Below are 17,544 nucleotides of genomic sequence, written 5' to 3'. Positions count from 1 at the left end.
CTCACTAATCCTTTGCTCCGCATCCTCCCTATGACAGTCATCCCGACACTGCTACTTAGTGCTGATAATCTCCCGATGACAAGGTCAGACGTAGCGAGGGGCTTGTAGCTAGCGTCGGGGACTGCGTGTAAACGGACACGTGTCGCTACACCACCCTGATGATCCCGTGTCTCTTCACGCTCTCCGCAGTGGAAGAAGGCGATGGCATGCTGCTGAAGTGCGAAGGAGGTGTCGAGTCTGCCCTGCAGTACGCCAAGTTCTGGGCCAAGTACGCAAAGGACCTGCTGTCGTGGATGGAGAGGCGGAACTCTGCGGGTGAGTGACGTGATGGTAACGCTGCTGTGTGGCGGCTGGGCCACGGAGTGGGTGGGGAGGGGGGGACTGTGTGATGTATGATCCTGAGTCAATAATACGAGCACGAGGGGCGACTTCACGGAGTGGGTATTACTGAGGGGAGGGTGGGGGGGGGTGGTGCCTCATGGAGTTGGGCTGTCACTGTATAACACTGAGGTATAGTACTGGTGGGTACAGGTCTGTCACTGTATAACACTGAGGTATAGTACTGGTGGGTACAGGTCTGTCACTGTATAACACTGGGGTATAGTACTGGGGGTACAAGTCTGTCACTGTATAACACTGGGGTACAGTACTGGGGGTACAGGTCTGTCACTGTATAACACTGGGGTACAGTACTGTGGGTACAGGTCTGTCACTGTATAACACTGGGGTACAGTACTGGGGGTACAGGTCTGTCACTGTATAACACTGGGGTACAGTACTGGTGGGTACAGGTCTGTCACTGTATAACACTGGGGTACAGTACTGGGGGTACAGGTCTGTCACTGTATAACACTGGGGTACAGTACTGGGGGTACAGGTCTGTCACTGTATAACACTGGGGTACACACTGGTGGGTACAGGTCTGTCACTGTATAACACTGGGGTACAGTACTGGTGGGTACAGGTCTGTCACTGTATAACACTGAGGTACAGTACTGGTGGGTACAGGTCAGTCACTGTATAACACTGGGGTACACACTGGTGGGTACAGGTCTGTCACTGTATAACACTGAGGTACAGTACTGGTGGGTACAGGTCAGTCACTGTATAACACTGGGGTACAGTACTGGTGGGTACAAGTCTATCATTTTTTAACACTGGGTACAGTACTGGTGGGTACAGGTCTATCACTGTATAACACTGGGTATAGTACTGGTGTGTACAGGTCTGTCACTGTATAACACTGGGGTACAGTACTGGTGGGTACAGGTCTGTCACTGTATAACATTGAGGTACAGTACTGGTGGGTATAGGTCTGTCACTGTGTAACATTGAGGTACAGTACTGGTGGGTACAGGTCTGTCACTATAACACTGGGGTGCAGTGCTGGTGGGTACAGTTCTGTCACTGTATAACACTGGGGTTCAATACTGGTGGGTACAGGTCTGTCACTGTATAACACTGGGGTACAGTACTGATGGGTACAGGTCTGTGACTGTATAACACTGGGGTACAGTACTGATGGGTACAGGTCTGTCACTTTATAACACTGGGTACAGTACTGGTGGGTACAGGTCTATCACTGTATAACACTGGGGTACAGTACTGATGGGTACAGGTCTGTGACTGTATAACACTGGGGTACAGTACTGGTGGGTACAAGTCTATCATTTTTTAACACTGGGTACAGTACTGGTGGGTACAAGTCTATCATTTTTTAACACTGGGTACAGTACTGGTGGGTACAGGTCTATCACTGTATAACACTGGGTATAGTACTGGTGTGTACAGGTCTGTCACTGTATAACACTGGGGTACAGTACTGGTGGGTACAGGTCTGTCACTGTATAACATTGAGGTACAGTACTGGTGGGTATAGGTCTGTCACTGTGTAACATTGAGGTACAGTACTGGTGGGTACAGGTCTGTCACTATAACACTGGGGTACAGTGCTGGTGGGTACAGTTCTGTCACTGTATAACACTGGGGTGCAGTGCTGGTGGGTACAGTTCTGTCACTGTATAACACTGGGGTTCAATACTGGTGGGTACAGGTCTGTCACTGTATAACACTGGGTACAGTACTGGTGGGTACAGGTCTATCACTGTATAACACTGGGGTACAGTACTGGTGGGTACAGGTCTGTCATTGTACAACACTGGGTACAGTACTGCTGGGTACAGGTCTACCACTGTATAACACTGGGGTACAGTACTGATGGGTACAGGTCTGTCACTGTATAACACTGGGGTACAGTACTGGTGGGTACAGGTCTGTCACTGGATAACACTGCGGTACAATACTGGTGGGTACAGGTCTGTCACTATAACACTGGGGCACAGTACTGGTGGGTACAGGTCTGTCACTGTATTACACTGGGGTACAGTATTGGTGGGTACAGCTCAGTCACTGTATAACACTGGGGTACAGTACCTGTGGGTACAGGTCTGTCACTGTATAACACTGGGGTACAGTATTGGTGGGTACAGGTCTATCACTGTATAACACGGGTACAGTACTGGTGGGTACAGGTGTGTCACTGTATAACACTGGGTGCAGTACTGGTGGGTACAGGTCTGTCACTGTATAACATTGGGGTACAGTACTGGTGGGTACAGGTCTATCAGTATGTAACACTGGGGTACAGTACTGGTGGGTACAGGTCTATCAGTATGTAACACTGGGGTATAGTATCTGTGGGTACAGGTCTGTCACTGTATAACATTGGGGTACAGTACTGGTGGGTACAGGTCTGTCACTGTATAACACTGGGTACAGTACTGGTGGGTACAGGTCTGTCACTGTATAACACTGGGTACAGTACTGGTGGGTACAGGTCTGTCAGTGTATAACACTGGGGTACAGTACTGGTGGGTACAGGTCTGTCACTGTATAACACTGGGGTACAGTACTGGTGGGTACAGGTGTGTCACTGTATAACACTGGGTACAGTACTGGGGGTACAGGTCTGTCACTGTATAACACTGGGGTACAGTACTGGGGGTACAGGTCTGTCACTGTATAACACTGGGGTACAGTACTGGTGGGTACAGGTCTATCAGTATGTAACACTGGGGTACAGTACTGGTGGGTACAGGTCTGTCACTGTATAACACTGGGGTACAGTACTGGTGGGTACAGGTGTGTCACTGTATAACACTGGGTACAGTACTGGGGGTACAGGTCTGTCACTGTATAACACTGGGGTACAGTACTGGTGGGTACAGGTCTATCAGTATGTAACACTGGGGTACAGTACTGGTGGGTACAGGTCTGTCACTGTATAACACTGGGGTACAGTACTGGTGGGTACAGGTGTGTCACTGTATAACACTGGGTACAGTACTGGGGGTACAGGTCTGTCACTGTATAACACTGGGGTACAGTACTGGGGGTACAGGTCTGTCACTGTATAACACTGGGGTACAGTACTGATGGGTACGGGTCTGTCACTGTATAACACTGGGTACAGTACTGGTGGGTACAGGTCTATCACTGTATAACACTGGGGTACAGTACTGGTGGGTACAGGTCTGTCATTGTACAACACTGGGTACAGTACTGCTGGGTACAGGTCTGTCACTGTATAACACTGGGGTACAGTACTGGGGGTACAGGTCTGTCACTGTATAACACTGGGTACAGTACTGGTGGGTACAGGTCTGTCACTGTATAACACTGGGTACAGTACTGGTGGGTACAGGTCTGTCAGTGTATAACACTGGGGTACAGTACTGGTGGGTACAGGTCTGTCACTGTATAACACTGGGGTACAGTACTGGTGGGTACAGGTGTGTCACTGTATAACACTGGGTACAGTACTGGGGGTACAGGTCTGTCACTGTATAACACTGGGGTACAGTACTGGGGGTACAGGTCTGTCACTGTATAACACTGGGGTACAGTACTGGTGGGTACAGGTCTATCAGTATGTAACACTGGGGTACAGTACTGGTGGGTACAGGTCTGTCACTGTATAACACTGGGGTACAGTACTGGTGGGTACAGGTGTGTCACTGTATAACACTGGGTACAGTACTGGGGGTACAGGTCTGTCACTGTATAACACTGGGGTACAGTACTGGTGGGTACAGGTCTATCAGTATGTAACACTGGGGTACAGTACTGGTGGGTACAGGTCTGTCACTGTATAACACTGGGGTACAGTACTGGTGGGTACAGGTGTGTCACTGTATAACACTGGGTACAGTACTGGGGGTACAGGTCTGTCACTGTATAACACTGGGGTACAGTACTGGGGGTACAGGTCTGTCACTGTATAACACTGGGGTACAGTACTGATGGGTACGGGTCTGTCACTGTATAACACTGGGTACAGTACTGGTGGGTACAGGTCTATCACTGTATAACACTGGGGTACAGTACTGGTGGGTACAGGTCTGTCATTGTACAACACTGGGTACAGTACTGCTGGGTACAGGTCTGCCACTGTATAACACTGGGGTACAGTACTGATGGGTACAGGTCTGTCACTGTATAACACTGGGGTACAGTACTGGTGGGTACAGGTCTGTCACTGGATAACACTGCGGTACAATACTGGTGGGTACAGGTCTGTCACTATAACACTGGGGTACAGTACTGGTGGGTACAGGTCTGTCACTGTATTACACTGGGGTACAGTATTGGTGGGTACAGGTCAGTCACTGTATAACACTGGGGTACAGTACCTGTGGGTACAGGTCTGTCACTGTATAACACTGGGGTACTGTACTGGTGGGTACAGGTCTGTCACTGTATAACACTGGGGTACAGTATTGGTGGGTACAGGTCTATCACTGTATAACACGGGTACAGTACTGGTGGGTACAGGTGTGTCACTGTATAACACTGGGTGCAGTACTGGTGGGTACAGGTCTGTCACTGTATAACATTGGGGTACAGTACTGGTGGGTACAGGTCTATCAGTATGTAACACTGGGGTACAGTACTGGTGGGTACAGGTCTATCAGTATGTAACACTGGGGTATAGTATCTGTGGGTACAAGTCTGTCACTGTATAACATTGGGGTACAGTACTGGTGGGTACAGGTCTGTCACTGTATAACACTGGGTACAGTACTGGTGGGTACAGGTCTGTCACTGTATAACACTGGGTACAGTACTGGTGGGTACAGGTCTGTCAGTGTATAACACTGGGGTACAGTACTGGTGGGTACATGTCTGTCACTGTATAACACTGGGGTACAGTACTGGTGGGTACAGGTGTGTCACTGTATAACACTGGGTACAGTACTGGGGGTACAGGTCTGTCACTGTATAACACTGGGGTACAGTACTGGGGGTACAGGTCTGTCACTGTATAACACTGGGGTACAGTACTGGTGGGTACAGGTGTGTCACTGTATAACACTGGGTACAGTACTGGGGGTACAGGTCTGTCACTGTATAACACTGGGGTACAGTACTGGTGGGTACAGGTCTATCAGTATGTAACACTGGGGTACAGTACTGGTGGGTACAGGTCTGTCACTGTATAACACTGGGGTACAGTACTGGTGGGTACAGGTGTGTCACTGTATAACACTGGGTACAATACTGGGGGTACAGGTCTGTCACTGTATAACACTGGGGTACAGTACTGGGGGTACAGGTCTGTCACTGTATAACACTGGGGTACAGTACTGGTGGGTACAGGTCTATCAGTATGTAACACTGGGGTACAGTACTGGTGGGTACAGGTCTGTCACTGTATAACACTGGGTATAGTACTGGTGTGTACAGGTCTGTCACTGTATAACACTGGGGTACAGTACTGGTGGGTACAGGTCTGTCACTGTATAACATTGAGGTACAGTACTGGTGGGTAAAGGTCTGTCACTGTGTAACATTGAGGTACAGTACTGGTGGGTACAGGTCTGTCACTATAACACTGGGGTACAGTGCTGGTGGGTACAGTTCTGTCACTGTATAACACTGGGGTGCAGTGCTGGTGGGTACAGTTCTGTCACTGTATAACACTGGGGTTCAATACTGGTGGGTGCAGGTCTGTCACTGTATAACACTGGGGTACAGTACTGATGGGTACAGGTCTGTCACTGTATAACACTGTGGTACAGTACTGATGGGTACAGGTCTGTCACTGTATAACACTGGGTACAGTACTGGTGGGTACAGGTCTATCACTGTATAACACTGGGGTACAGTACTGGTGGGTACAGGTCTGTCATTGTACAAGACTGGGTACAGTACTGCTGGGTACAGGTCTGCCACTGTATAACACTGGGGTACAGTACTGATGGGTACAGGTCTGTCACTGTATAATACTGGGGTACAGTACTGGTGGGTACAGGTCTGTCACTGTATTACACTGGGGTACAGTATTGGTGGGTACAGGTCAGTCACTGTATAACACTGGGGTACAGTACCTGTGGGTACAGGTCTGTCACTGTATAACACTGGGGTACTGTACTGGTGGGTACAGGTCTGTCACTGTATAACACTGGGGTACAGTATTGGTGGGTACAGGTCTATCACTGTATAACACGGGTACAGTACTGGTGGGTACAGGTGTGTCACTGTATAACACTGGGTGCAGTACTGGTGGGTACAGGTCTGTCACTGTATAACATTGGGGTACAGTACTGGTGGGTACAGGTCTATCAGTATGTAACACTGGGGTACAGTACTGGTGGGTACAAGTCTATCAGTATGTAACACTGGGGTATAGTACCTGTGGGTACAGGTCTGTCACTGTATAACATTGGGGTACAGTACTGGTGGGTACAGGTCTGTCACTGTATAACACTGGGTACAGTACTGGTGGGTACAGGTCTGTCACTGTATAACACTGGGTACAGTACTGGTGGGTACAGGTCTGTCAGTTTATAACACTGGGGTACAGTACTGGTGGGTACAGGTCTGTCACTGTATAACACCGGGTACAGTACTGGTGGGTACAGGTGTGTCACTGTATAACACTGGGTACAGTACTGGTGGGTACAGGTCTATCAGTATGTAACACTGGGGTATAGTACCTGTGGGTACAGGTCTGTCACTGTATAACATTGGGGTACAGTACTGGTGGGTACAGGTCTGTCACTGTATAACACTGGGTACAGTACTGGTGGGTACAGGTCTGTCAGTGTATAACACTGGGGTACAGTACTGGTGGGTACAGGTCTATCAGTATGTAACACTGGGGTACAGTACTGGTGGGTACAGGTGTGTCACTGTATAACACTGGGTACAGTACTGGTGGGTACAGGTCTATCAGTATGTAACACTGGGGTACAGTACTGGTGGGTACAGGTCTGTCACTGTATAACATTGGGGTACAGTACTGGTGGGTACAGGTCTATCAGTATGTAACACTGGGGTACAGTACTGGTGGGTACAGGTCTGTCATTGTATAACACTGGGTACAGTACTGGTGGGTACAGGTCTATCAGTATGTAACACTGGGGTACAGTACTGGTGGGTACAGGTCTGTCACTGTATAACACTGGGGTACAGTACTGGTGGGTACAGGTCTATCAGTATGTAACACTGGGGTACAGTACTGGTGGGTACAGGTGTGTCACTGTATAACACTGGGGTACAGTACTGGTGGGTACAAGTCTATCATTTTGTAACACTGGGTACAGTACTGTGGGTACAGGTCTATCACTGTATAACACTAGATATAGTACTGGTGTGTACAGGTCTGTCACTGTATAACACTGGGGTACAGTACTGGTGGGTACAGGTCTGTCACTGTATAACATTGAGGTACAGTACTGGTGGGTATAGGTCTGTCACTGTGTAACATTGAGGTACAGTACTGGTGGCTACAGGTCTGTCACTGTATAACACTGGGGTGCAGTGCTGGTGGGTACAGTTCTGTCACTGTATAACACTGGGGTTCAATACTGGTGGGTACAGGTCTGTCACTGTATAACACTGGGGTACAGTACTGATGGGTACAGGTCTGTCACTGTATAACACTGGGGTACAGTACTGATGGGTACAGGTCTGTCACTGTATAACACTGGGTACAGTACTGGTGGGTACAGGTCTATCACTGTATAACACTGGGGTACAGTACTGGTGGGTACAGGTCTGTCATTGTACAACACTGGGTACAGTACTGCTGGGTACAGGTCTGCCACTGTATAACACTGGGGTACAGTACTGATGGGTACAGGTCTGTCACTGTATAACACTGGGGTACAGTACTGGTGGGTACAGGTCTGTCACTGGATAACACTGCGGTACAATACTGGTGGGTACAGGTCTGTCACTATAACACTGGGGTACAGTACTGGTGGGTACAGGTCTGTCACTGTATTACACTGGGGTACAGTATTGGTGGGTACAGGTCAGTCACTGTATAACACTGGGGTACAGTACCTGTGGGTACAGGTCTGTCACTGTATAACACTGGGGTACTGTACTGGTGGGTACAGGTCTGTCACTGTATAACACTGGGGTACAGTATTGGTGGGTACAGGTCTATCACTGTATAACACGGGTACAGTACTGGTGGGTACAGGTGTGTCACTGTATAACACTGGGTGCAGTACTGGTGGGTACAGGTCTGTCACTGTATAACATTGGGGTACAGTACTGGTGGGTACAGGTCTATCAGTATGTAACACTGGGTACAGTACTGGTGGGTACAGGTCTGTCAGTGTATAACACTGGGGTACAGTACTGGTGGGTACAGGTCTGTCACTGTATAACACTGGGTACAGTACTGGTGGGTACAGGTGTGTCACTGTATAACACTGGGTACAGTACTGGTGGGTACAGGTCTATCAGTATGTAACACTGGGGTACAGTACTGGTGGGTACAGGTGTGTCACTGTATAACACTGGGTACAGTACTGGTGGGTACAGGTCTATCAGTATGTAACACTGGGGTACAGTACTGGTGGGTACAGGTCTGTCACTGTATAACATTGGGGTACAGTACTGGTGGGTACAGGTCTATCAGTATGTAACACTGGGGTACAGTACTGGTGGGTACAGGTCTGTCACTGTATAACACTGGGGTACAGTACTCGTGGGTACAGGTCTATCAGTATGTAACACTGGGGTACAGTACTGGTGGGTACAGGTGTGTCACTGTATAACACTGGGGTACAGTACTGGTGGGTACAGGTCTGTCACTGTATAACATTGGGGTACAGTACTGGTGGGTACAGGTCTGTCACTGTATAACACTGGGTACAGTACTGGTGGGTACAGGTCTGTCACTGTATAACACTGGGTACAGTACTGGTGGGTACAGGTCTGTCACTGTATAACACTGGGTACAGTACTGGTGGGTACAGGTGTGTCACTGTATAACACTGGGTACAGTACTGGTGGGTACAGGTCTATCAGTATGTAACACTGGGGTACAATACTGGTGGGTACAGGTGTGTCACTGTATAACACTGGGTACAGTACTGGTGGGTACGGGTCTATCAGTATGTAACACTGGGGTACAGTACTGGTGGGTACAGGTCTGTCACTGTATAACACTGGGTACAGTACTGGTGGGTACGGGTCTATCTGTATGTAACACTGGGGTACAGTACTGGTGGGTACAGGTCTGTCACTGTATAACACTGGGTACAGTACTGGTGGGTACAGGTCTATCAGTATGTAACACTGGGGTACAGTACTGGTGGGTACAGGTCTGTCACTGTATAACACTGGGGTACAGTATTGGTGGGTACAGGTCTATCAGTATGTAACACTGGGGTACAGTACTGGTGGGTACAGGTGTGTCACTGTATAACACTGGGTACAGTACTGGTGGGTACAGGTCTGTCACTGTATAACACTGGGGTACAGTACTGGAAGAACAGGTCTGTCACTGTATAACATTGGGGTACAGTACTGGTGGGTACAGGTCTATCAGTATGTAACACTGGGGTACAGTACTGGTGGGTACAGGTCTATCAGTATGTAACACTGGGGTACAGTACTGGTGGGTACAGGTCTATCAGTATCTAACACTGGGGTACAGTACTGGTGGGTACAGGTCTATCAGTATGTAACACTGGGGTACAGTACTGGTGGGTACAGGTCTGTCACTGTATAACACTGAGGTGGATGTCAGTCTATGGACTCGGACTCCAAGGAGCGAAAATAGTCTGTAAAACAGCTTAACATTGAGCTGGACCCCATCTGCACCCTGTGTCCTTGTTCCCTGCTTGGGGTGTGTTTGACTGTTTTGGGACTGCATGTTTCTCGGTCTGTTTGATGTCCTGTCGGCCCGTGATGGATTAATGATAGCTCTGAATTAACCTCGTCATCGCTGCAGCTCGTCTCAAAGGCAAGCAGGTCTGCATTCCTCAGAGTGTGGGGAAGATGTGCATGAATCGCCTTTACCTGTGTGTTTTGGGGGAGGGTTGGTGGGGATGGGGGAACACAGGTTTGCTCCGAGTGAGCTGCCCTGGAGCCCAAGCTTGGGACTACAACCCTTTCTCGTTTATATGATTCAGCACCTCCGTGCAAAGTGGTGAAAATTTGAGTCAGGGAGCGGCGGAGGAATCTGAGGAGGCAGCTCAGTTATTACAGCACGAGATGGACAAAATATGTGAGTGGGTAGAACAATGGCAGAAGGTGTTTAATATAGACATTTAAAGTGCTGTACATAGGAAGGAAGTTAGGCCACACCCATACCCTGCAGGCCACACACATAGCCGACAGACCGCACACATACCCTACAGACCACACACATAGCCGAGAGACCAATCCCATACCCTACAGACCACACACATAGCCGACAGACCAATCCCATACCCTACAGACCACACACATAGCCGACAGACCAATCCCATACCCTACAGACCACACACATAGCCGACAGACCAATCCCATACCCTTCAGACCACACACATAGCCGACAAACCAATTCCATACCCTACAGACCACACACATAGCCGACAGACCAATCCCATACCCTACAGACCACACACATAGCCGACAAACCAATCCCATACCCTACAGACCACACACATAGCCGACAGACCACACCCATACCCGACAGACCAATCCCATACCCTACAGACCACACACATACCCGACAGACCACACCCTTACCCGACAGACCAATCCCATACCCTTCAGACCACACACACAGCCGACAAACCAATCCCATACCTTACAGACCACACACATACCCAACAGACCACACCCATATCCGACAGACCACTCCCATACCCTACAGACCACACACATACCCGACAGACCACACCCATACCCTACAGACCAATCCCATACCCGACTGACCACACCCATACCGGACAGACCACTCCCATACCCGACAGACCACACACATACCCGACAGACCACACCCATACCCGACAGACCACTCCCATATCCGACAGACCACACACATACCCGACAGACCACACCCATATCCGACAGACCACACCCATATCCGACAGACCACACCCATACCCGACAGACCACACCCATATCCGACAGACCACTCCCATACCCGACAGACCACACCCATACCCTACAGACCAACACATACCCGACTGACCACACCCATACCCGACTGACCACACCCATACCCGACAGACCACTCCCATACCCGACAGACCACACACATACCCGACAGACCACACCCATATCCGACAGACCACACCCATATCCGACAGACCACTCCCATACCCGACAGACCACATCCATATCCGACAGATCACTCCCATACCCGACAGACCGCACCCATATCCGACAGACCGCACCCATATCCGACAGACCGCACCCATATCCGACAGACCGCACCCATATCCGACAGACCGCACCCATATCCGACAGACCGCACCCATATCCGACAGACCACACCCGTATCCGACAGACCAATCCCATACCCGACTGACCACACCCATACCGGACAGACCACACCCATACCCGACAGACCACACACATACCCGACAGACCACACCCATACCCGACAGACCGCACCCATACCCGACAGACCGCACCCATATCCGACAGACCGCACCCATATCCGACAGACCGCACCCATATCCGACAGACCGCACCCATATCCGACAGACCACACCCATACCGGACAGACTACTCCCATATCCGACTGACCACACACATACCCGACAGACCACACCCATATCCGACAGACCACACACATACCCGACAGACCACACCCATACCCGACAGACGACACCCATACCCGATAGACCACACCCACCCGACTGACCACACATACCCGACAGACCACACCCATACCCGACAGATCACTCCCATACCCGACAGACCACACCCATACCCGACAGACCACTCCCATACCCGACAGACCACTCCCATACCCGACAGACCACTCCCATATCCGACAGACCAATCCCATACCCGACTGACCACACTCATACCGGACAGACCACTCCCATACCCGACAGACCACACACATACCCGACAGACCACACCCATACCCGACAGACGACACCCATACCCGATAGACCACACCCACCCGACTGACCATACATACCCGACAGACCACACCCATACCCGACAGACCACACCCATACCCGACAGACCACACCCATACCCGACAGACTACTCCCATACCCGACAGATCACTCCCATACCCGACAGACCACACCCATACCCGACAGACCACACCCATACCCGACAGACCACTCCCATACCCGACAGACCACTCCCATACCCGACAGACCACACACATACCCGACAGACCACACCCATATCCGACAGACCACTCCCATACCCGACAGACCACACCCATATCCGACAGACCACTCCCATACCCGACAGACCACACCCATATCCGACAGACCACTCCCATACCCGACAGACCACACACATATCCGACAGACCACTCCCATACCCGACTGACCACACACATACCCGACTGACCACACACATACCCGACTGACCACACACATACCCGACAGACCACTCCCATACCCGACAGACCACACCCATACCCGACAGACCACACCCATACCCGACAGACCACTCCCATACCCTACAGACCAACACATACCCGACTGACCACACACATACCCGACAGACCACACCCATATCCGACAGACTACTCCCATACCCGACAGACCACACCCATACCCGACAGACCACACCCATACCCGACAGACCACACCCATACCCGACAGACCACACCCATATCCGACAGACCACTCCTATACCCGACAGACCACACCCATATCCGACAGACCACACCCATACCCGACAGACCACCCCCATACCCGACAGACCACACCCATATCCGACAGACCACACCCATACCCGACAGACCACACCCATACCCGACAGACCACCCCCATACCCGACAGACCACACCCATATCCGACAGACCACCCCCATATCCGACAGACCACACCCATATCCGACAGACTACTCCCATACCCGACAGACCACACCCATATCCGACAGACCACACCCATACCCGACAGACCACCCCCATACCCGACAGACCACACCCATATCCGACAGACCACACCCATACCCGACAGACCACACCCATACCCGACAGACCACACCCATACCCGACAGACCACACCCATATCCGACAGACCACACCCATACCCGACAGACCACACCCATACCCGACAGACCACACCCATATCCGACAGACCACCCCCATATCCGACAGACCACACCCATATCCGACAGACTACTCCCATACCCGACAGACCACACCCATATCCGACAGACCACCCCCATATCCGACAGACCACTCCCATACCCGACAGACCATACACATACGGTGTTGAAATAACGAAGGATGAATGTACAATAGATCCAAGAGTCTTCAGGCCCAAAATTGCCGCTGTCAGAAGGGCCCGTTAGCGGCTCACCCAGGCGCAGCGTGATTCGGCACGTCCGCCCCGCGCTGAGTTGCTGTTTTCCACGCTGAACGACGGACGGACGCTCCATTACCACACGTAAGACTTTTTTGTACTCGGAGGCCAATTCCGCAAAATACACATAATTGACCGCCCCAAACCCAGCACCGGGCAATTTCAGCCCCTTGGTTGATTCAGTAGCCAAGCAGTCAGATTGCTCAGTGTCTCTCCTTCGGACGATGCTGCTTTCAGGCTTTTCCGTCAGCTGCCTGGTGGCACTGCTGACCCAATTGAAACATGCCAAGGGTCCTGTGCCTGTTGCGGAGGATCCGTCCGCCATATTGGGCCAAGGCCATTGGAGCTGGTGCTACACAAACTCAGGCTGGTCCGTTTGTGTTTCTACAGCAGCCCAACGACCGGCCCTTAAAGAGACCGCTGGAAGCTGCGGAATTTACACAAAGGTACCTTTTTCAAACCTACCTCAATGTGGAGCCAGGGGAAGCAATACTCGTCCTGGCTGCACCTTTACAATGACAGTCCACTGTGGAACTGTGGACCCTCCCAATCAGCCCCCCCCCGGCACCCTGATCGCACCCCGCTCACTCCCCTCCCGATCGCCTCCTGCTCCCCCCCAATCGCCTCCCACTGCCCACCCAATCGCCTCCTGCTCCCCCCTAATCGCCTCCCACTGCCCACCCAATCGCCTCCTGCTGCCCCCCCCACCCCCCATTCACCTTCCTCTCCCCCCCCCTCCCCCCGATCGTCTCCCACTTGCCTCCCCCCCCCCCGCACCCCGATCGCACCCCGCTCACTCCCCTCCCGATCGCCTCCCGCTCCCCCCCAATCGTCTCCCACTCGCCTCCCCCCCCCCCCCCACCGCAATTGCCTCCCGCTCCGCACTCACCATCGGTCTTTGGCCGTCCTCGCAATCGGGGCTCCACAGTTCCTCGCTCAGAATAAGGGGTCGGCCATTTAGGACCAAGATGAGGAAAAATATCTTCACTCGGAGGGTGGTGAATCTTTGGAATTCTACTCCAGAGAGCTGTGGAGGTTCAGTCTTTGAATATATTCAAGACAGAGCGTGATAGATTTTTTGATATAAGAGAATCAAGGGATATGGGGCGAGTGCAGGAAAGTGGAGCTGAGTCCATGATCAGATCAGCCATGATCTCATTGAATGGCGGAGCGGGCTCGAGGGGCCAAATGGCCGACTCCTGCTCCTAATTCTTCTGTCCTCCCAAGTTGCTGATATTGCTCCGCACCATGAGCGGGGAACAGCTCGGGGTGGAACTAGTGTCGGCAGTTCGCCAGTCGCCTCCCAATGCGCAAGAGGGCCATTATCGCATGATTTTCTTGCCCATTCACTCAGGTGCAATGGTCACTGCCACCGCTCAGTGTGTACCTGAAAACTGGCGTCAAAACATTGAACCAATGGAGAGCAGCTATGATCAAAACTAAAATCTGATGTAGTGAAACGTGAGTCAGAGGAGGCAGTGATCGCAATGTACAGGGGTCTGGTCAGACCCCACACTGAGCCCTGTGTCCACTGGTCAGACCCCACACTGAGCACTGTGTCCACTGGTCAGACCCCACACTGAGCACTGTGTCCACTGGTCAGACCCCACACTGAGCCCTGTGTCCACTGGTCAGACCCCACACTGAGCCCTGTGTCCACTGGTCAGACCCCACACTGAGCCCTGTGTCCACTGGTCAGACACACACTGAGCCCTGTGTCCACTGGTCAGGCCCACACTGAGCACTGTGTCCACTGGTCAGACCCCACACTGAGCCCTGTGTCCATTGGTCAGACACACACTGAGCCCTGTGTCCACTGGTCAGACCCACACTGAGCACTGTGTCCAGCTCTGGTCAGACCCACACTGAGCACTGTGTCCACTGGTCAGACCCCACACTGAGCACTGTGTCCACTGGTCAGACCCCACACTGAGCCCTGTGTCCACTGGTCAGACAGACACTGAGCCCTGTGTCCACTGGCCAGACCCACACTGAACCCTGTGTCCACTGGTCAGACCCCACACTGAGCACTGTGTCCACTGGTCAGACCCCACACTGAGCCCTGTGTCCACTGGTCAGACACACACTGAGCCCTGTGTCCACTGGCCAGACCCACACTGAGCCCTGTGTCCACTGGTCAGACCCACACTGAGCCCTGTGTCCAGCTCTGGTCAGACCCCACACTGAGCCCTGTGTCCACTGGTCAGACACACACTGAGCCCTGTGTCCATTGGTCAGACCCACACTGAGCCCTGTGTCCACTGGTCAGACCCACACTGAGCCCTGTGTCCACTTGTCAGACCCCACACTGAGCCCTGTGTCCACTGGTCAGACCCCACACTGAGCCCTGTGTCCACTGGTCAGACACACACTGAGCCCTGTGTCCACTGGCCAGACCCACACTGAGCCCTGTGTCCACTGGTCAGACCCACACTGAGCCCTGTGTCCAGCTCTGGTCAGACCCCACACTGAGCCCTGTGTCCACTGGTCAGACACACACTGAGCCCTGTGTCCATTGGTCAGACCCACACTGAGCCCTGTGTCCACTGGTCAGACCCACACTGAGCCCTGTGTCCACTGGTCAGACCCCACACTGAACCCTGTGTCCACTAGTCAGACCCCACACTGAGCCCTGTGTCCACTGGTCAGACCCCACACTGAGCCCTGTGTCCACTGGTCAGACCCCACACTGAGCCCTGTGTCCCCTGTGTCCACTGGTCAGACCCCACACTGAGCCCTGTGTCCATTGGTCAGACACACACTGAGCCCTGTGTCCACTGGTCAGACCCCACACTGACCACTGTGTCCACTGGTCAGGCCCACACTGAGCCCTGAGTTCATTGGTCAGACACACACTGAGCCCTGTGTCCACTGGTCAGACCCACACTGAGCACTGTGTCCAGCTCTGGTCAGACCCACACTGAGCACTGTGTCCACTGGTCAGACCCCACACTGAGCACTGTGTCCACTGGTCAGACCCCACACTGAGCCCTGTGTCCACTGGTCAGACAGACACTGAGCCCTGTGTCCACTGGCCAGACCCACACTGAACCCTGTGTCCACTGGTCAGACCCCACACTGAGCACTGTGTCCACTGGTCAGACCCCACACTGAGCCCTGTGTCCACTGGTCAGACACACACTGAGCCCTGTGTCCACTGGCCAGACCCACACTGAGCCCTGTGTCCACTGGTCAGACCCACACTGAGCCCTGTGTCCAGCTCTGGTCAGACCCCACACTGAGCCCTGTGTCCACTGGTCAGACACACACTGAGCCCTGTGTCCATTGGTCAGACCCACACTGAGCCCTGTGTCCACTGGTCAGACCCACACTGAGCCCTGTGTCCACTTGTCAGACCCCACACTGAGCCCTGTGTCCACTGGTCAGACCCCACACTGAGCCCTGTGTCCACTGGTCAGACACACACTGAGCCCTGTGTCCACTGGCCAGACCCACACTGAGCCCTGTGTCCACTGGTCAGACCCACACTGAGCCCTGTGTCCAGCTCTGGTCAGACCCCACACTGAGCCCTGTGTCCACTGGTCAGACACACACTGAGCCCTGTGTCCATTGGTCAGACCCACACTGAGCCCTGTGTCCACTGGTCAGACCCACACTGAGCCCTGTGTCCACTGGTCAGACCCCACACTGAACCCTGTGTCCACTAGTGAGACCCCACACTGAGCCCTGTGTCCACTGGTCAGACCCCACACTGAGCCCTGTGTCCACTGGTCAGACC

The 17,544-nt window shown here is 52.5% G+C and overlaps 1 protein-coding gene across 3 annotated transcripts in view; it reads left to right on the top strand.

Annotated features, from left to right (window-relative positions):
- Positions 1 to 17,544, top strand: part of gmip (GEM interacting protein) — a 152,983-nt gene that overhangs the window by 94,718 nt on the left and 40,721 nt on the right. For all 3 annotated transcript variants that reach the window (XM_070867365.1, XM_070867364.1, XM_070867366.1), the window contains one exon: positions 190 to 315. In XM_070867365.1, coding sequence (XP_070723466.1) covers positions 190 to 315 — 126 coding nt within the window. The remainder of the gene's footprint in view (positions 1 to 189; positions 316 to 17,544) is intronic.

Source organism: Pristiophorus japonicus, chromosome 24 (assembly GCF_044704955.1).
Source record: "Pristiophorus japonicus isolate sPriJap1 chromosome 24, sPriJap1.hap1, whole genome shotgun sequence".
Taxonomy (NCBI): Eukaryota; Metazoa; Chordata; class Chondrichthyes; family Pristiophoridae; genus Pristiophorus; species Pristiophorus japonicus.
This window is presented reverse-complemented; position numbering and strand designations above follow the sequence as displayed.